The sequence below is a fragment of the Mirounga leonina genome, unplaced genomic scaffold (genome assembly GCF_011800145.1).
Source record: "Mirounga leonina isolate KUSES-001 unplaced genomic scaffold, KU_Mleo_1.0 Mir_127, whole genome shotgun sequence".
NCBI lineage: Eukaryota > Metazoa > Chordata > Mammalia > Carnivora > Phocidae > Mirounga > Mirounga leonina.
In genome coordinates, this window is record NW_023270316.1 from 3878718 (window position 1) to 3901142 (window position 22425).

Genomic DNA, 22425 nt, shown 5'->3' on the forward strand with positions numbered 1-22425 from the left:
GGAAGGGAAGGGAAGGGAAGGGGAAGGAAGGGAAGGGAAGGGGAGGGAAGGGAAGGGAAGGGAAGGGGAAGGAAGGGAAGGGAAGGGGAGGGAAGGGAAGGGAAGGGAAGGGGAAGGAAGGGAAGGGAAGGGGAGGGAAGGGAAGGGAAGGGAAGGGGAAGGAAGGGAAGGGAAGGGGAGGGAAGGGAAGGGAAGGGAAGGGGAGGGGAGGGGAGGGGAGGGGAGGGGAGGGGAGGAGAGGAGAGGAGAGGAGAGGAGAGAAGAGAAGAGAAGAGAAGAGAAGAGAAGAGAAGAGAAGAGAAGAGAAGAGAAGAGAAGAAAAAGAAAAGAGGCAACTTATAGACTGTTTTGAAAGATCATCTTATATAACCAGTCAGATTACAGCAAAAAGAGATGAAAATCCCGGTTAGACAATTAATTCAGCAGACATGCGTTATGTTGGCCCTGATGGACTGGTGACAGTAGTGGAGATCCATTCCGTGTATTTTGGAAGGAGGGCTGCCGAGATTTGCAGTAAAACCAAATGCGGGACACTGAAGAAAGACCAGTCTCAACACTCTAACCAGGTACTTCAGCCTGAAACTGAGAGAAGAGTAAGAGGGGAAGGGAGGGGCCTGTAGGGAGAGTGGGTATGGAGGTGAGCTGACCAACTCTGAACACAACATCCACTGAAACCAGTGTTTTTTTATTTGTGAGAAGGAATACTTCTATTTCCAATTCATCGTGGACTGACACTTTTGTAAAATGTAATAAAAGTGAATTCCTGTAAACATGGCATTGAAAAAGACAAAGGCATACAAAATGCAAGCCTGGATTCCTATTAGATTCAACAGAAGGAAATGAAACCATCAACTTGTCATAAGAGGTTCCAAATGCTTACTCTCAGGGCAGAACAGTAATAAAAAGTTCATACTTCCAATGGTCCACAGGATACACTTTAAGAATCACTTGTTATTATTTAATCAATAATGTTTAAATGGCTTGTCTATCCATTAAAGGCGAGTTCAAATAACATAACTTAGCACACTCATCACAAAATTCATCCCAGACAATTTAGCTCTTCAATATTTCAGGTATGGAGAAGAGGAAGATCATGTCTCACACAGTGGCAAATTTATATTTGACGTGAACTTTAGCAAAGCATGATCCAGAAAGAAAAGGGAAACCCAGTGGGCAGAAAATATCTAAGAAGATGGCCTAGCGTGCGGAGGAGTTGGAGCCATGACTCTGATAAACAGATAGGAAGTACTTGTCACTTGAGATTGGAAAGTGCTTGACCAGGCCTCACAGTGAGCAAACCCAGCATGGATCCCTTTGTCACTGAGCCAGAGTCCACCACAGCAACTGTACACTCATCAAATCACCAGTGAAACAGATCATCACAAGCTGTGAGAAGAAAGATCCATCATGACTTCAATCAGAAAATCTGAAGAACTTCCGAATGGGAGTTTATAAAGCTAAGTGTTTACTCCATGGGGTAGAAAGAGAAGCTTAGGGGGAAGAAAAACAGCCCAAGGAAAATCCTGACACAGACAGGAGGGCAACTGCCCGGTGGCTGAGAGCACCAACTAGTATCTAGGGCCCGGATCGTGAGTGAAGATTGTGGTCATCCTCCCATGAGAAGGGACAAGCCACAGAGACGTCTTAAGACTGGGAGTGTCAAGATTACATTTGTTCATGATAAGAATGACTCTAGCTCCCGGTGAGATCAGACTGAAAGGGAACAAGGTTTCCTCTGCATGGTTCGGAGGCTGTTGAGACGAGATGGCAGTAGCCTTGATGAAGATGGTGACCCCCAAGGTGGAGGATAGATTAAGTGGATGTTTGGGAGACAGAGGCATTCGAGAAGCATGAAGGAAAAAAGAAATGCAACACAATTCAAGGAATGGGCTTCTGGTAATGTAACTAAGAAGGTAGGAAGGAGGAGGAGGAGGTAGAGGAGAAGAAGGATCAGCACCATGTTGGAAAGGTGGGAAAATGAATAAAACTAATACACAAATAACAGGGCTGTCCCAGGGAGCAAAGTTAATCAGCTTTCACCACTTTATGCCAATGACTCAATCCCATTCATTTCGATAGAAACATTTAATTTTAAGTGTATTTCCAGTGGCAGGCAATTTATCCAAGCATTAAGATGCTGCACTGAATTTTCATAGGCTAATCAGCACCTGACGATTTATTACTCAGAAGAAACTCTTAGACTTTGCATTTACATGAAAATTACTTAATCAATTTCTCAGTAGACTAGGGAAAAAAGAGTGTTATCAAAAAGGGATAGCACATATGGGCATAATCAGATCTCTCTATAGACATTCTGATTGAATTGCTTTGAGTTGAATATCACAAAATCAAGGAGAGGGAGACAGACAGACAGAGACAGGGACTGAGATGACATGGTGTCTAAATTGTTCTGCATACTGGGTGAAATAACACATATAAACCGGGGCAGAACCACAGCAAATTAATTCTCTGTGCTGTTTGTCATCTGAGTCATATATTCCTACCCTGTTATCAGAGATTGGTGTATAAATTATTTACTTTACAAAGCATTTCCTGATAACTTAAAGGGACAGCAGTTTCTCTTCTCATGCAGATAGAGAGGACATCCTCCAAGAGGAGTGAACTTTCCCTCTTTAGCTTCCTTTTCCAGATCTAGCAGGCTAAGTACAGGAAACAAACACCATTTTTAGAAGTGACTTGCAGATCCTGCTGTTTCTAGCAAGATCTTCTTCCACAACACACTCGACATCAGGATAGTTGTCAACCCGTAGGGTATTAACCTTCACTTAACAACTCTGAAATTTGGATCTTTGCTGACCTTGCCTTAGAACTGAATCAGAATGAACCTGAACTCCAAGAAATCAACCTTAAGCTATCTGCAAGACCAGAAACAACAACAAGCCCCCTCCTTGTAATATCTGCAGCCTGGAGGGGAAAATCGGCAGCAAGACAAAGCAGCCCACAAGGCAGGTTCAAGGGCACTTACATATATCTGATTGTTCCCAAAGCGCTTCTGAATTTCATAAAGCAGGCTGCCATCGTTCAGCTCGCTCAGCGTCGCCAGGTCATCACTGGGAGCGGGAGGCATCAGCTTGACCTGGGGAAAAAATGAAGTAAGAGCAATTCTAATTGCTTTCCAATTTCTTCACGGTCGGATGTTCCATTTCCAATTACATGTCAAAAGTTTAAAGACCACGTGAGTTTGAAATCATTATTAAAAGATGAAATGGTTCACTTAGAAGGAACAACAGCCACAGAGAAATGTATTCAGATGAGAATTTCTGTCCTATGTCTGTGGGTGCGCTCACACACACTAACACAAGAACCCCCCCAGTGCTCCCTTCCGTCCTGCAAAGGCATCAGTCTGCCAAAATCATTTCAGCACGTCGACTTTCCTAGACCCCACTTAAAATGTAGACAGCTCTGAGCTGTTCTGCATCCTCTACGACCAGCAGCTGAAAAGCTCACGTATCTGCAGTGTTTCCAAAGCTAAAGCAAAACTTCTCCTATTACTGTTGTTGGCATGGTGAAGGAACCACTGTGCCTGGAATTTAGTTTCCGCATACATGTAGGAGGAGGCCAGATTTTGAAAGAAGACTCTAGAATTTTGGCTTGGGATCTTTTATTCTTTTCTACATAACTCCTACAATGAAAGTAGCTGTGAGATTAAGATAATTCTGTCATAACGAAAAACATGTTTCCCTATTCAACTTAATAGAAAATGACAGCGTTAAAAAAACTGGGAAATATTTCAAATAAAAAAGATGAATTTGGGTGATTTAATTAGACGGTAATCTATCATTCGCAAGTTAAGGAATGGACCACGTTTAATTTTACATACACAAGATACGTTGTGCAAAACAGATGCTTGATCTACGAGAACAGCTTTGGTTTTCTTTTGTCAAACACAGAGGAGCCAAAGACCAAGAATACTCTTATCAAAGCCTCTGAGAGTTCATTGGTGCCCATAGTGAATTTTTAATAACAGCAAGTTTATTTGCGTCATTTGTATTCGTGTTTGTATTCTATATTTGCATTGCCTTTTGTATTTATATTTGCATTACATATCTTAACATTGTATGTACCACTGTTAAAGAATTTGAACTTAAATATTACTGTTTTATCAGCTCAATGTTTATGGCATTGACAAATACTACACATTAAAAAAAATCTAAATGTAGGATGATCTCTCTGATATGAGTGACTGGTTCGCAAAATGCAATCTTTCTCAGGAGTTCATAAATTCAAGTCAGTGCTTTCCCAGGCTGCTTGTAATCCTAATATATTCATAATGGAAACTCAAATTCTTTCCTGGGACTCGTTAAGTGGTCAGAAGAGTGGCTTGTTATGTCTTCCAGTTAGACGGGTATCACGCAGTGGGCTCTGGTATGAGAAATACCACCATTTATGTAAGCGGCGAATACCATCTTCCAAAAGGAAGTTGTTTATGTACTAAAAGTTGATTTGTAAAATACTCCAGACTTCATGAAGGTCAAGAACCAACCTCTCCTCGCCCCAAACCATGCACACACTCAGCCAACACTCTGAGTCCATATTCTTTGCTTTTGCAGCATTTAAAAGAAACAGGCCTCAAAATACCCTTCAGAATTAACCTGTAAGGAGCATATTACATAGTCTCATTAAAATTAGTCAATCAATTAACTTTAATTAGTTAGAGGCATAGCTGGAAGACTTTGATACTGTCAGAAATATTTACTTAAACAGTCAAGAGTAGAATCCAAAAACAGTATGGAGGTTCCTCAAAAAGTTGAAAATAGAGCTACCATATGATCCAGCAATTGCACTACTGGGTATTTACCCCAAAGATACAAAAGTAGGGATCCGAAGGGGTACGTGCACCCCGATGTTTATAGCAGCAATGTCCACAATAGCCAAACTGTGGAAAGAGCCAAGATGTCCATCGACAGATGAATGGAAAAAGAAGAGGTGGTATATATATACAATGGAATATTATGCAGCCATCAAAAGGAATGAGATCTTGCCATTTGCAACGACGTGGATGGAACTGGAGGGTATTATGCTGAGCGAAATAAGTCAAACAGAGAAAGACATGTATCATATGACCTCACTGATATGAGGAATTCTTGATCTCAGGAAACAAACTGAGGGTCGCTGGAGTGGGGGGTGGCGGGGGGAGGGATGGGGTGACTGGGTGATGGACACTGGGGAGGGTATGTGCTCTGGTAAGCGCTGTGAATTGTGCAAGACTGTTGAATCTCAGATCTGTACCTCTGAAACAAATAATGCAATATATGTTAAGAAAAAAAAAAGAAGAAGAAGAAGGTAGCGGGAGGGGAAGAATGAAGCAGGGGAAATCGGAGGGGTAGACAAACCATGAGAGACGATGGACTCTGAAAAACAAACAGGGTTCTAGAGGGGAGGGGGGTGGGAGGATGGGTTAGCCTGGTGGTGGGTATTGAGGAGGGCACATTCTGCATGGAGCACTGGGTGTTATGCACAAACAATGAATCATGGAACACTTCATCTAAAACTAATGATGTAATGTATGGGGATTAACATAAGAATAATAAAAAAAAAAGAGTAGAATCCAAAAGCTGGTACTTGTGGCTGATAAAAATTGAAGTCATCATGCCCCTCCTCTCCTGATACTCTTCTGGGTTGTCAAAATCAATTCTGGGATTGTGTGATATCTGTTGTGTTGGGTTTTTTTTGTTTTTTTAAAGATTTTATTTATTTATTTGAGAGAGAGAATGAGAGACAGAGAGCACAAGAGGGAAGAGGGTCAGAGGGAGAAGCAGGCTCCCTGCCGAGCAGGGAGCCCGATGCGGGACTCGATCCCGGGACTCCAGGATCATGACCTGAGCCGAAGGCAGTCGCTTAACCAACTGAGCCACCCAGGCGCCCCTTGTTTTTGTTTTTTTCACATTAAACACTTAGTTCTACTTTGAAGAGTCTCGTAGGCCTGAAATGCTGCCGGGGAAGTGACCAGCAGTCTGTTGACCCAGGCAGCATTCCACTCTGTATTTTTCATCAGTCATGCTGATTTGGGTAAAAATCTTACACACTGAACTGAGCTTCCCCACCTTAAAAATGCTGGAAACTGAAGCACATCTAAGGCATCGATTACTTTTGTACTCATGGGGGTGAATGTGTTTAAATCTCAGTGGCGGATCTTCCCGGTTGGGGGACCCTGAACCTTTTTCTTCCGTAAGTCACTTTCATTGTCTTTCCTAATACGGAAGATGATGGTGTGTCCCTCACAGGAGGCTGTGAGGATGAGTTTGCATGGAGGCCCAGCAAGGTGTCTGGTGTGCAGGTAAGTGTGCAGTAACGGGGTGCATCGTTATCTAGCGAAACATCTGGAGAGGGCCGTGAGCACCACAGGTAAACTTTCTGCCAACTTCCCTGAAGGTTGCCTTTGGAGGAAGGGGGAGCAAATCTGCAGAGGGCTCTGGGCCAATCTGTGAGGCTCTCAGCAGAGACCCTCAGCTTTCACCTGCTCTAAAAACTGGAATTCTCTTTCACATATCGTTTTGGGAAAGAATCTGCTGTGAAATAATAATTTTGCAAAGTTTGAAACTCGTGGATATAATCCAACAGTAGATGCAGAACTTACGGCCCAGAAAGGTCACACAGTTTCCCTGGGGTCACACAGCGGATAGGTCAGAAGGGGAAGCTGGGACAATACCCATCAGGGAACAGCAGAGAAAGTCTAGCAGATAACGAATAAACTGACAACATATATTCAATCACTCCCCTTTCTTTTCCTGGCTCACGGGCTCTTTGCCAGGCACTGCGCTAGAGGTTTGGTACAGAGAGGGAGCAAAAGGATGTGGTCTTGTACCTCAAGAGTGTTGACAGTTCACTGGGGAAGACAGACGGACGCAAGTAAGAAACTGCAGTTATAAAAGGTGTTACGAGGGAAAACAAGAGGATGCTGTGAAAAGTGAAAAAGTGCACTCTCGCTTGGGTGGTTAGAAGTCCTCCCAGATGAGATGGAGCAAAGCTGCACCTGGACCTGATCCAGCAAGGCCATCCCGTGGGGTGCGCGGAGAAGATGCGCAGGCAGAAGGAAGAACTCGGTAAGGGCCCGAAGGTCCTGCCTGTGAGCTGCAGGGTGGGAGGAAACAGGGCAGGTGGTGGTGGAAGGGAAGAGAGATGCACCCGGGGACAGATGCTGAGGCTACAAGAAGAGCTGCCATGCTCACCGTGGCCAGGATCTGCGCTGGATTTACTACTCGTGACCCTGGGAGATGAGATCTAAGGTTTACTTATACTGAGAGACAACTGCACCGTATCCAGGATCACAGACGCAAGTGTGTGCCCTTAAATATGAAAGGAATTCAGAAAATAAGTACAAATGGGTAAGCATGTATTTCCAAGAAATAAAAAGCCTACTGGCAAAAGTCTTTATAGAGAGAGACATAAAAGGAAACTTTCATTATCAATTTAGAGACGGATGTAAATATCCTCTTTCCAGTGTCTTTGCAAGCATTTCCTGAAAGTAAAAAATGTATACATTGACATACACACAGATATGCACCCCAGAAAATGGATATGGATGTGCAAATGTACATCCATACACATTATACACGTACAAGCTAATATACGCATATATATACATTCATGCATATACATGATATGGTACAAACCAATAATGGCTTGCAATAACTTTGAACAATGCAAAAATAAGACAAAAGCCTCCATCAAGTTAGCATACATATTTAACTCCCAAAGCATCATAAAAAGGGGACAAATCAAAAGCAAGATTTTTTCTTTAGAAGAAATGGTTTACATTTCTTAGATAATAAACTTCCTCTTATAACCACAGCGCTAACAAGCTCAATGCAAATTTCTGGGTGTATGTTTAGAAAAAGCATGAAGAGTACTAAAAGAAGTCCCACATTTGTTCCGACAAGCCCGAAAGAGTTATTGCAGACATCTCGTTGGTATTCTTGAGGATTTCCATCTACAGTGGCACAGCTGTTTCTCGGGTTAGGGAAAATACTAGGCTGACAGTAAAAATGGGAAGACGCCCTAGCAGTAATGTGAAATGTGACAAATACAGCGGGAGAGCCGGTCAAGGGAAGCATTCCTTGCATTTATCACATCAGGATCCCAAAAGGATCAGGAAGGAGGCTTTCCTAATCGATGTTAAGCAAGGCCATCAAAGGGACACATTCTTTATAAGGATTTCAAAAGCCTGGGGACACCTGCTAGCAAGTGGAAAGAAAAAGAAAAAGGCACCTCTGAATATTTTTATGTTATAGTTGTCGGCTGGATAACGTCTACTGCCAAAGTCCGCCAAACAATTACAACAAGGCAAAACAGAGATGGGATAAATACGTAAAAAAGATTAACATCCTCTCTCTAGGACTGACCACTATGATTTCTATGGAGATATATATCCCTATCTATCTCTGTAAAAGGAGAGATCTAGAACATAAACTAGAAATCGTTCAGGATAGAAAGTCAGGACAAACTTCAGAGAAACACTTTGAGAAATGTTTCGAGACCCAAAGGGAACTTAACGTTTGGGAATAATCGGACTTCCCCGATTCCTGGTCTCCACTTGTCAACACTGCGTGGCGTGCCGTCCACTTTACTGTTTTGTTCGTTTGTGACTTCCCCTCTGGGAGGTGAGCAGTATGTGTGCAGAAACTACAAGTCCAATAGATAAAAGAGGTGGTCTGACAAATGGGAGAAGAAAAACAGTATCTTGAGGAGAGGAAACAACCGAGTATTCATGAATAAAGAGGAAAGAGGAAGTCAGGAGAGAAACGAGGTGACCAGGATGGTCCTAGCAGGGAAAAGGGCGATAATCTGACAAATACTGTTTTCCAAAGCTTAAGCTCATCCCCATGCCCAGACAGCATTTTAATTATTCCCCCCTGCTTCTGTTCTTCTGTTAGATGTTTGTACGACAATAAAACCTATCAGGTCCTTTTACTTACTAGTGCTTTGCCTGGCCGAGGATTTACACTTTCGTGTACATGGAGATGGGTGTGTCTGTGGACCACAGGAAGAGAATTCTCACCCATCTTCAAAACCCCTGTATCACACATGCAGCCGTGGATTGCCAACCTCCTCTCCTGTTTATAGAACCATCACAGGTCCACGGGGCTCCGGAATATGCTCCTTGCAGTGCCCCCAATACAGAACGGGATCCAGCGTAAAAGAGATACTTGTGATTCTCAGCAACTTGCTTACAGTTCTGGAGTTTGATCATTTTATAACTTAATTTGCAGGGCGCCTGGGTGGTTCAGTGGGTCGGGCGTCCGACTCTTGATTTCAGCTCAGGTCATGATCTCAGGGTCGTGGGATGGAGCTCTGTATAGGGGGCTCTGCACTTAGCGGGGAGTCTGCTCTTCTTCCCCCTCTGCCCCTCCCCCGCTTGCACGCATGTGTGCGCACATGCGTGCACACTCTCTCTCTCTCTCTCCCCCAAATGAATAAATAAATCTTAAAAAAAAACTTAATCTGTAAACTGAGTGTAAGTTAAGTAATGAAAAAGGATAATAACTTGCCCACAGTGGTATTTTGAGGATTAAGACAATGCAGGTGAATGCATGTTTAAGCATTGCAATGTTCATATAAAGTATAATTTTGCATTATTATTGTCTAAGGTCATCTATGTTTGCACTGATAAAAATAAAGTGCAGTGGATGTGTTGACTGGAATTACATCAAGAGCAGATAAATTCAGCCATTCTGGATAAACCTAACATACAGTCAGTCTATATCAGTAACAATAAAAACATGAATGCATCTTAGCGCATTTTTACTCTGTTCTTGGCAAATGTGTTATAACCATATAGCCCTCATTTCTGTCAGCTCCGTAACAACCCTGTGAGACCTATATCATGTACCCATTTCACAGATGGGGCTTATGAGGTCAAGGAACCTCCAAGTCATAGACTTTCAGCAGCAGACCTAGCCAGAGCATCTGCCTTTCTCTGAACTCCCAGACTAATGTGCCTTCACTCAGTGGAATAAAATTGAGATTTCAAGTGTGAACTAAATTTAAAGAAACATATTCACAAAGGAAGGAAGTGGAGGAAGGGAGAAAGGGGAAAAGAAGTCAGACAATTAGAGAGAGAATGAAGGAAGAAGGCGGGGGAGGAGAAAGAGAGGGAAAGGCAGAGTGGAGAGGAATTTAAAGGAAGAATGTCTTGCACACTTTTAAGCAACTGAAGAAAAATTCTACCTTCTCAGGGATATTATGTGTTCATTTTGGTGATTATCAGAACCAAAAAAAGTTTAAATCAAACCTTGAATATTCACTCACACAGTTACCATTTGATAAAACCTCCATTTTATAAAAATCTGGAAGGAGAGATTCTGTGGCTTTTGTTTCAATTTTTAAAAAAAATTTCTACATTACGTATTTCTCCTTAAGATGTTAATCAGAATGTTCTTGCTTTGACAAGTCTTTTCTAAAGCTCTCTTACGAAATGTGAAAATATAACCCAGTCAGTGGATAATGTTGGTCTTCCATGGGAGAGAATCACCCACGCACCTCACAGCCAAGAAGAGATGCCCACGGTGCCCACAGTGGGAGATGAGAGCCAATAAATGTTCCATCGATAATGTATGAATGCAAAAGCTGAATAACAGCTGCTCCCTCTTCAGTACCAAACAAACAGAACATGATTGCAACTGCCTTTAATGTCTAGGATATAATTATAAATTGTATAATTATAAAGAGCTTAACATTAAAATCAGAAAGGCTATTCTATAGGCTTATACTTGACATTATGTTGTATCTTCTCTTTTTTTAAGATTTTAATTTTAAAATTTTTTTTAAGATTTTATTTTATTTATTAGAGAGAGAGAGAGAACATGTGTGTGATGGGCGGAAGGGGCAGAGGGAGGCAGAGAGAGAGAATCTCAAGCAAACTCCCCGCTGAGCACAGAGCCCCACGAAGGGCTCCATCTCAGGACCCTGACTGAGATCATGACCTGAGCCAAAACCAAGACTTGAACGCTTAACTGACTGAGCCACCCAAGTGCCCCTAAGATCTTAATTTTTTAGAGCAGTTTTAGATTCACAGCAAAATTGAGAGGAAGGTACAGAGATTTCCCATATACCCCTGTCCCCACTGGTGCACAGCCTTCCCCACTATTAATACTCCCCACCAGAATGATGGCATTTCTTACAGGTGAACCTACATGGACACGTCACCATCACCCCAAGTCCATGCTGTACATCAGGGCTCACTCTGGGTGTTGTACATTCTGGGAGTTTAGACACATGTGTAATGACATGCATCCATGACTACAAAATCATACAGAGCAGTTTCAATGCCCTAAAAATCCTCTGGTCTCCACCTCTTCATCCCTCCCCCGACCAACCCAGGCAACCAGTGATCTTTCTACTGTCTCCATGGTTTTGCCTTTTCCAGAATGTCAAATACTAGAATCATGCTGTATATGTCCTTTTCAGATCAGCTTCTTTCACTCAGTAATATGCATTTAAGGTTATAGGAAGTTCACAGGACCCTTACAAAAGTTAAGAAAGAACTTTGCCTTACATCTTACCTAACATTCAATTTGCCTACTGCTATGGACTGAACTGCATTCCTCTAAATTCATGTGTGGAGGCTCTCAATGTGACTCTTTGGAGATGGGGTCTTAAGGAGGTAATGAAGGTTAAAGGAGGTCCTAGGGGTGGGGCCCTGATCCCACAGACTGGCATGCTTACAAGAAACACCAGACAGTTCATTCCTCTCTCTGTCTCTGTTTCCTCCCCCACCCCCTACTCCCCACACAAGGACACAGGGAGAAAGCAGCCAGGAAGGGGACGTTCATCAGAGACCTTACCAGCAGACACCTTGATCTTGTACTTCAAGTCTCCAGAACTGTGAAAAATAAACTGTTGCCTAAGCACCCCAGTTTGTCATATTTTGTTACAGCAGCCTAAGCTGACAAATACACCTACTGAAATTTAAAAGTACCTCAAAATTACAAAAAATATTTATTAGTTATTTTGAAATAATAAAAATTAATGAAACTAAAATTAAATCTTGAAAAGATGGTCTTAGAAAAATCGAGCTAAAATGTCTTTAATATATTCAAAATAAGATACAGTGAAACACACCAGTTTCAAGGATTATGCTGACATTTATAAAATTACTCTGCCATTTATAAAACATGAAGCATATAAAAATCATTGATTTCTCTAGGGAAATGTACTTATTTCTATAACCCCAAGCTCATCAAAGTGATCTCCCATAACGTGGGCACTGTAACACGCACAGACACCCCCCACACACACACAGTTACACACCAACAGATACTTTTCATAAATGACTCTTAGTGATTGATTTTCCTTTCTTGTTTTGTAAAATATTGGATCTTTGAAGGAAACAAAAAGCATACCCTACATAATAATCAAAATGAGGACTAAGGACATAATTGGAAATATTCGGGAATTAGCATACCGGCTGAGCTTACATTCTTGATATATAAGTCAGGATATATATAAAATTCAAATCCTTGTACAACACAATAGCAACTATGTTTGTTAATGGTCAATATAACAGTTTATATATGGGAATTTAAAAAACTATTAACCTTTGCATTCATGAATCTTTCTTTGAATGGAAATTTGTGGGTGTTTGGTGTTAAAATGTTGGATTTATAAGGATGACATAATAGGCAGGCATGCAGGGCGCCTGGGTGGCTCAGTTGGTTGGGCGACTGCTTTCGGCTCAGGTCATGATCCTGGAGTCCCCGGATCGAGTCCCGCATCAGGCTCCCTGCTTGGCGGGGAGCCTGCTTCTCCCTCTGATCCTCCCCCCTCTCATGTGCTCTCTCTCTCTCATTCTCTCTGTCTCAAATAAATAAATAAAATCTTTAAAAAAAAAAAAAAAGCAGGCATGCAGTAAAGGTGTACTTACCTGCTCAGGTTTTGTGGGGCCGTTCATGGTAGCATTTTCAGGGATGCTGTCGTGAGACTGTCGCTTGCATAGACCTTTTGTGACATCTTTGAACATAATGTCTTTCTCCAACATACTGTCTTGCTTGGCAATTGGCAACACCAGGGGACTGCTACGGAAAATAATCCATACTATAATTAGTCTTCTGCTAACATTGCCATATTAATCAAAAAGAACCATAACAGGACAGCTCAGTTATAGAAAGTTGTTTTATTCAGATAAGAAACCACTTCTTGACCCACAGGGGAAAAAAAAACGGTCAATGGGGAATCTGTCAACTTTCTATTAGTTCTAACTTCCATTCAATTTCAACTTTAAAAGAAAAATATATTCACTTCAACTTGAGAAGAAAATGTTTACAAATGTATATATGACTGTAGGAGACAAATCAATAAGCAATTTATAAGCTAAGGTTGAACGCACGACTGAACTAAGCAAGATATTTAAAGGTGAAAGTGAATTGCAAACACTTGAAGGCACAAATTATACAATTAATTAAAATAGCGTTCATATACAACTTAAAATATGGAATCATGGGCAATATTTAGAGTTTGTAACAAAATAATATTAGGGGCAGTAGAGAGGAATGATGTGCTCAAGGATTCCAATACTGCAAGCAATAACTCCTTACTTCATTACAGCTCAAACTAGGCAAAAAATAAAAGCTACTTCATTTTTTTTGTTGTTCCGAAGACATCATTGCCAAAAGAAAGCTATTATTATGTAATGTCCATAAAAAATAAGCACAATCTAAATGTTTAATTTGCATTGTAACACATTATGATAGTAAGATTTAAAAATGCATTTCCCTAAATGTTACCCTACGAGCAGAAAGACATACATATTTAATCAAGTGCAATACATATAAACGTAATTATTTCATGTATTCTCCAACAGCACTTGTGATTCTAATTAATGCTTAAATGTACTTTTTGGTTTTTAAAAAAATTCAGGTTTATTATGGTATTATCCGCATACGGTAAGTTTCACTTTGTGTAGATGTTCATGTCCTGTAGATGTCCATGTCAAATATATATATAGTTATACGTGGTTAAATATATACGTGTGTGTGTAACCCATGTAACCTGTGATATACGGGATTTGTATCACTCCCAACTACCTCCTGCCCCTTGCAACCAATGGTAATTATTTTTCACTATAGTTTGGCCTTTTCTAAAATGTCCTATGAAAGGGATCACAGAGCATGTAGCTGTTTGTATCTGCCTTCACGGACTTAACATCATGGTTTTTTTTGTTTGTTTTTACAGTCTTGAGGTCTTTTTATTTTCTTTACATTTTTCATGCCATGAGTTCACAGGGAATGGGTTCCAGCAGTTCAGGCTCCTCTCCATGGGTTCTCACAAAGTGTGTTTCTCTGGGTGGGGCAGGCTGGCGCTTCACTTGAACCCAAGTACCTTTCTCTTTGGCTTCCTTCTTTTCCTGATCATTTTCCTTCACACGCTTCAGGAAGCTATCTCGGCTCTTTGAGTGTTTAATATGCTCAATGCGTACATTAATTCTCTTGGCAAGAATCTTGCCCTTAACTTTTTGTTTACAACAATGCCAACAGCATGCTGAGTACCATTGTAGACTCTTCCAGTTTTGCCATGGTAACATTTGTGGGGCATTCCTTTTTGAACGGTGCCCATTCCCTTGATGGGCACAATATCAACTTTCTTATAGATTCACATGTCTGTGGCCAAAGGAACAGCTCCATGTTTTCTAAAAGGCCTAGAGAACATATAGCAGGTACGTCTCCTCTTTCCCTTTGTGTTGGTCATTTTGGCGAATTACTGGAAGATGGCAGTTCCGGCCGAAAGGAAGCTAATATCATGGTTTTGAGTTCATTCATGCTGCTCTATATACAATGGTTTGGTTTTTAGTGCTGAGTGATAGTCTCCTGGAGAATGCACTACACTTGGGTTGTCCATTCACCAAACACTTGGGTTTGTCCAGTGGTCAAGCGTAAGTGTAAATGTGTTTCAAAGAACATTTTTTTTATTTTTTTTTGCCTATGCCTTGGGCTTCTTGTGTCTTATTTAAAAACTCTTTCCCTAACCCAAGGTCAAAAAGGTTTCCTCCTGGGTTTTATTCCAGAAATTTCGTAGTTTCATGCTTTACATTTGGGTCTATGATGCATCGTGAGTAGTTTTTGCATATGGTGCTATGTACGAGTCGGGGTTTGTTATGTTTTCATATGGCTGTCCAAATGTTTCAGCATCATTTTTGAAAAGAACATCTTTCCCCAGCCAATTATCTAAGATACCTTTGTTAAGACTCAATTGGCCATATAGGTATGGGTCTATTTGGGGATGTTCCATTGTGTTCCACTGATATAATAGTCTAGTCATACACCTATTACATTGTCTTGACTAATGTACCTGCACAGTAAGACTTGAAATCAAGTACTTTGACTCATCCAGCTTTGTTTTCTTTTGTTTTAGCTATTCAAGATCATTAGCATTTTCATATAGATTTTAAAATGTATTTGTCAATTTTTATAAACATGCCTACTGGGACTTTGATTAGCATTCTGCTCAACTGATCAATCAACTTGGAGAGAATTTACATATTAACAATGTTGAATTCTGTCATCCATAAGCACAGTATATATCTCCATTTATTTTGATCATTAATTTCTCAGTATTTTATAACTTTTGGCATTAAAGTCTTGCAAATAATGTTAGATTTATTTTGATCTTTTTATGTCATTACAAATGAATTTTTTATTTCAATCTCCTGTTGCTGTATATAGAAATGCAAATGATTTGGTAGATTAACATTCATTAGGGGAGGAAGAGAGTCATGTGACCACAAGGTCTCACTGTTTGCAGCCCATCTCTGGACTTTATCTTCCCGCTTTACCACAGAGTCTAGACAAATGTGGATAAAATAAGACCAGTAAATGGGCTACATGAGGTCCAGGGTTGAGGGAAAGGCCTGAGGAAGAGCTGAAGAACATATTTACAGAAATGTGAGGTCAGTTTTACTTTCCTTGAGCTCTGGATGATGATGTTTTATTCGATGAGTTTTTTTTTAAAGATTTTATTTATTTACTTGACAAAGAGAGAGAGAAAGCACAAACAGGGGGAGCAGCAGAGGGAGAGGGAGAAGCAGCCTCCCCACTAAGCAGGGAGCCCGATGTGGGACTCGATCCCAGGACCCCAGGATCACGACCTGAGCCGAAGGCAGACACTGAACCGACAGAGCTCCCCAGGCACCCCCTCAATGAAGAGACTTCGAAGTAGGTGAAAAGGTATATTGATGAGAGACAGCAGGGGGCCAGGAGCTTATGTGTCTGAGTCAGAAAACTGCACTTTGATGCCGGCTTTGGCACCCCGGGGCAAGTGAAAGAAGCATTCTCTAAAACCAATCTGCAAGAAAGGCCTCTACTGAGAGATTTCTAGCATCATGCACACCAAGGGCTTAGCACAGTGACTACAGTATTAAGCAGGCAAGGAAAGTCGTGATTTGTGTGGGTCCAGCACTGTTGAAGCTTCAAGGATTTTGCTCTATTTACAAACTAACAGGTTAGCTAGTTACTATTTCATGGATAGGCGTGGAAGACAAGAGATTCCTGGATCTGAGACAGAAGACTTCATGACTCACGCCACACACAGTATCCAGAGGTTCACGTTTGACCATGTCCCATGGTGGGTAGGAGGGGCCAACACAGGGGAAACTACATGCACGCTTACATGTGCAGTGTGTTGTGTTGGAGGAGAGAAACTGGTCGGGAGTCAAGTATTTTTTTGAGCAATCAGCAAACGCACCAAGAAGCAGAGAAGCCACTGCTCCCCCCACCCGCCCCCCGCCGGGCATTTGCTCTGTGGTCTCCTTGAGCTACCGAACGGCCTGTATGACTGAGCACATATGCTTTGCTTTCTGACACACTGACCAACACTGGAGAGGGTGCTCAAGGCCCAGGGCAGACTATCTCTCTCAACAGTGTGGTTATTAATTTTAAAAATTCACTATAAAATGAGAATGCTTTTAATGCTTATAAAAATTTCATATCCAGATCTGCTGGAATACCATCGAGTGATAAGGTATTCATAACTTATTTCCTCCCTGAGCAACTGTGAAACAATGCTTGCTGTCCTAACTTGTATTCACCATTCCTGGAGCTCCCAAGGTGTATCCTCTGTTTCTCTGACATGAGAACCCTTCAAATATGTGAAGACCATTGCAGTTGCCCTATATTTTCTATAAGGTGAGTGGACCACCTATAAAATATTCTAATAATTAGATGGAATTGAATGCAAGATAATCTCCATTCTAAGTACTTTATACATATTAATTCTATACATATTAACTCATATTAACAGCATTATAAGGAATATCTACTTTTCTGCATATTTATAGGTGAGTACACTGGGAGAGAGAGAAGAATGGGCTGTGGACACACAGTGAGGCAGGAGTGGAGGTGGGACTTGAGATACAGAGCTCGTGTTCTTAACCACCAGTCACACTGCCCGCATCCAAAATCCACCCTCATGCCTACCAAAATATTTCCTTACTTATCCACCCTTGAATGTCAGTCACCTCTTTTTTCCTGCTTTGTAAGAAAGTCTTCAAAGAAAAACTAAAGAGAGGCTTTGCATAGACTGTACCAGGTGTTTTGAGTATAAAGCAATGAAGAAAGCAATGATTGGACTAGTCAGGTAGAAACTACATAAAATCACCAATTATAAAGGATTTCTATAAAGAAACAGTGAGTTTACAAAAATAGCTAAAATACTCTCCTATCTCAAGTCTCATCACAGCGTTAATAGCAGGATCTAGCCTATTTCCAACTGAGCAGTACACTTGGAAAGAAGATTGATCCAGGAATACAGTGACCTCATCCTAAGTCAGGTTTTGTTTGTTTGTTTGTTTGTTTGTTTTCAAGAGAGGGAGAGAGAGAGGGCAGAGAGGAGCAGGAGAGGGAGGCAGAATCTTAAGCAGGCTCCATGCCCAGCACAGAGCCCAACATGGGGCTCGATCTTACAACCCTGAGATCACTACAGGAGCCAAAATCAGGAGTCAGACACTTACCCGACTGAGCCACTCAGGCACCCCTAAGTCAGTTTTTATCTCAAGTTGGCAACTACCTGACCCTGTAAGCCTTCAAAATCTCTGGGCCACATTTTGCCTTTGCAAATGCGGGGGTTAGATGATGACATACATCTAAGTGTATGCCAAGCCCTATAGATCTATAACGTTACTACATAATCCCTCTTTACACATCATCTCACCTACATCTTTAAAAATCACTTACACAGGGGCGCCTGGGTAGCTCAGTTGTTAAGCGTCTGCCTTTGGCTCAGGTCATGATCCCAGGGTCCTGGGATCGAGCACCGCATCGGGCTCCCTGCTCAGCGGGAAGCCTGCTTCTCCCTCTCCCACTCCCCCTGCTTGTGTTCCCTCTCTCGCTGTGTCTCTCTCTGTCAAATAAATAAATAAAATCTTTAAAAAAAAATCACTTACACACTCAATAATATCATATATAATACCATAGATCTATTACTAACAATAATTGTTAGTAACTAGTTAAAAATACTCTTATTCATGTAAGAAAAAATGGTTCTAAATAATACAATTGAATCGAATGACAACATATTTGTCATACACATATTTTCTGTAAGAAAATACAAAACAGATACCTTGGCTGATGTCATGTGATAATGTTTTAAAGGTTTATGGAAAACTGTGCTTTATGGAAAACTGTGCTGTGCTTTAGGTTTCTTTCCCACTTGTAAAATGAAATACATTTTATCCATAATCATTGTGATTAACAACAGCGTTCATACAAGGTAACTTCTACATACTCAAATTTTCACTGATTATCCATTGGTACACTATGAACATGTACTAAAATGCTATTTTTCTAGAAAAAAAGCAATAATTTTTAAGTAATCATTGCTATTTATTTCAACACTCATTAAATGTTTATCAACTATGATAAAATATTTGATATGAGATTAATTTTTTTAAAAAAATAAGATGCAGGTATATAGAAAGAACAAGAACTCAATAAAGAAAAAGAAAAACATAAAGGATAAGAAGAAACAGACCAAATTAATAGTAGTTTCATAAAAAACATAGACTACTGAAGGAAATGGACTTCACAGTCCCCTCATATTAGCTATACTTTGGACAGTCTTCTCCCCAACTTGAGACTGTGGCCTTCTCTTTTCTTAGAGTGCTTACTTTAGAGAACTTTCCATTGTAAATTCTTCCTTTGTCCTTCTGAGATGTAAATATTCTACAATCCCACAATGTCTTTCTCAAGGACCTGGGAGCCATTCTGTTGGAATGTAACCATCAGGATTGATAGAGGGAGCCCCAGTCTCCTGGTCTCTGTGGGAGGAAAGGGGCCTCACTTCCTTAAGCACCAACTAGCAAACTCTGGATGGCCTTCTCAAAAGGACCAGCCTTCCTGCTAGTATCCCCAGGCTTTACCACAAGCTCATCCCAGCATTTAAAAGCTCTCTGAGTCAAGTTCACTCTCTCTCTTCCCATATTGCAATAGTCTTGAATAAAGTCTTCCTTTCATCTTTAACTTCTCTGGTATAATTTTTCTTTGACATTAATGAGTGAGTTTTTTCATGCTTCTATATGTTTTTCTGTGTTTTCCAAATTTTCCTCCATAAGAAAATTTTATTTTGATTACATAAAAAAAGTATCAGGAACAGAAATTTATCAGTGAGAAACAGAAAAAAATAGGATTGAAAAGAGTATATTTTCTAAAAGAAGGCTTTGGTAAGGCAGATTCCACAAACATAAAGAAAATGAGGAAGCAACCATTCAAGGACAATTTAGATCAAACTGGGGATAGATTGCTTTAACTTGACTGTGGACAAAACTACACAAGACTATACCAGTGGACAATCAATTTCTGAACTCTACTGGATTTATTCAAGACTTACCGATTTCTATAAACATAAAAGACATTTCATGCAGAGCAAATGTGCCTATAGGAATTGAGATTTTATTTCTGAAAATGGAAACAGGAAGGTAATAAAATAAAACTAACAAAGGCGACAATTATTGCCCATTATGACTATAGCAATTTTAGAAAACTATAGACAACAAGCAAAATTGACTATATTGGGATATATTAGGCCAACAAAGAAAATAATCACACCAAAACAAATGTGAAGAAAGACATGTATCATATGATCTCACTGATATGAGGAATTCTTAATCTCAGGAAACAAACTGAGGGTTGCTGGAGTGGTGGGGGGTGGGAGGGATGGGGTGACTCGGTGATAGACATTGGGGAGGGTATGTGCTATGGTGAGCGCTGTGAATTGTGTAAGACTGTTGAATCACAGACCTGTACCTCTGAAACAAATAATACATTATATGTTTAAAAAAAAAAAAAAAGAAGATAGTAGGAAGGGAAAAATGAAGGGGGGGAAATCGGAGGGGGAGACGAACCATGAGAGACTATGGACTCTGAGAAACAAACTGAGGGTTCTAGAGGGGAGAGGGGTGGGGGGATGGGTTAGCCTGGTGATGGGCATTAAAAAGGGCACGTACTGAATGGAGCACTGGGTGTTATACGCAAACAATGAATCATGGAACACTACATCAAAAATTAATGATATACTGTATGGTGATTAACATAACATAATAAAATAAAATTTAAAAAAAAATACTAAAAAAAACAAATGTGAAGAAATGGTGTATGTGACTAGGTTATTTTGGTGGTGATGTAATGTACTAAATAGATAGTTCTCAATTTTAATCCTAAGAACACAGCTACATAAATTATTTACTATAAGGAATTTGGTTTTTCTGCATCTACAAAATAATGATGCAAAGCTTAATTTTGAATGGAACAGTTCTTGGAGAGCTTTGAGTTAACTGATATCTGTGCCCCCAAAAAACTGACTTTAGTTTTTGTAATAAAAAATACATTTAAAAAAAACACCTTGGTAAAATATTACTTGTGTTAAAAAAGCAAAAATGTCAGGGGCTTGGGTGGCTCAGTCGGTTAAGCCTCTGACTTGATTTCAGCTCAAGTCTTGATCTCACAGTCCTGATCTCAGAGTCCTGAGGCCCCATGTTGGGACCCAGGCTAGGTGTGGTGCCTATTTAAAAAAAAAACAACGTGTCTCTTGCGGTTGAATTGGAAATGACACTGTTTTTAAGACATTTTATATTCATTTTGTAGTTCTCAATAGGTATCTACAAAGAAATTTTGAAAATCTAATTTAAAATAAGTTGAATGCACCAGCTCTGTGAATGCATGAGTTTCTGCATATGCTGTGTTATACTGTGAGAAGGGACTGTCCAGCATATATCTATTTTTCTGAATAGGCATTTAATGAATGATATTTATATGAAACGACATCATCATCGTTCATTTGAGTCAAGGAAATGCTTAATAATCAGCATTTTCAGACATTTTTTGGAAGTAAATTTGGTAGAATTTGGCAAAACGTACGTAAGTTCCTCGAGCAAGCTCCAGAACACACACAATGTGTGCAGCGTATGTGCGCCCGTCAGCACAGAAGATAAAAAGTGAAGAGAATGATGTGTGTGTGTTTGGTGGTGGGTGGAATACGCTGCTTTGAAAGGTAGTGAGTTTCCATCTCTGGAGCACTTTCAACTGTAGGAAAAGAAAATGAACACACATGGAAATGTCTGCCCCCTCCCTCTACCTTCCTCTTAAACCGAGTCTAGTTCTCGACCAACTCTGGAAAACCAACTAGTTACTCAACCATGCTTGAGGGATAGTGTAAATGGTTTAAAATTGGAAATCATTTTAAATAATTCTCACGGTTTCGTGATGTCCCTGTATTGCGTGACATTTCTCTCTGTCCCCCTCTGGACCACAGAATCCATGCCTAAATTCACACTGAAGTGATGGACTGCTTTATCAACACTTTTGTAACACAAAGCTTTTTCTGAAGACTCTGAAGAATCCAGGGCCGGGAATCTGGTCCAACTTTATCTCAGGTGATGTTATTTTACTGCAAAATGGTCCCGGGAGCTGCGCTGATTCTGAAAATGGTCAGGTCATTCAGGATCAGGAGTAAAGGTACGAGAACAAGGCCTCGCAGGAATAACCAGACAGGCAGTGTGTTCAACCATCAGGAGCCAGGAAATTAATGGTTGCAGCACAACTGTGCTCAGACTCTAGGAGTAAAAATGCACTTTTCAGGATTGCTTATCCAAGCGTCCTGGTCTAAATTACTAGGAGACAATTTCTGTAAAGAAGGCCCCCAGGTGTGGTGGTGAGACACGGGTCAGAGGTTATGTCCTTCATTTGCAACGTCATTGTTTCTTTATAGATTTGTACAACAGGATTGTGCACACCATGAGCCTGGGGAGATACTCAAGACAATCTTCCTGAGCCTGTTCCCGCCTCAGGTTGGAGAGCATGAACAAAGAGTCCGAAGACTGTGGTTCTAATCGCAGCAGTGACTCACTCGCTATCCCCTTGCGTCTGTCACACCTCTGGGTTTCTGTTTCTCCCTGAATAAAATGTAGATGATTATGTCCACCCA

The 22425-nt window shown here is 40.7% G+C and overlaps 1 protein-coding gene across 1 annotated transcript in view; it reads right to left on the reverse strand.

Moving 5' to 3' along the window:
* MYO16 (myosin XVI) overlaps positions 1-22425 on the reverse strand; it is a 435081-nt gene that overhangs the window by 294052 nt on the left and 118604 nt on the right. The window contains exons 9-10 of the mRNA XM_035003781.1: positions 12884-13034; positions 2987-3097 (exon numbers count right to left, since the gene is read on the reverse strand). Of these exons, the coding sequence (XP_034859672.1) occupies positions 2987-3097; positions 12884-13034 (262 nt within the window). The remainder of the gene's footprint in view (positions 1-2986; positions 3098-12883; positions 13035-22425) is intronic.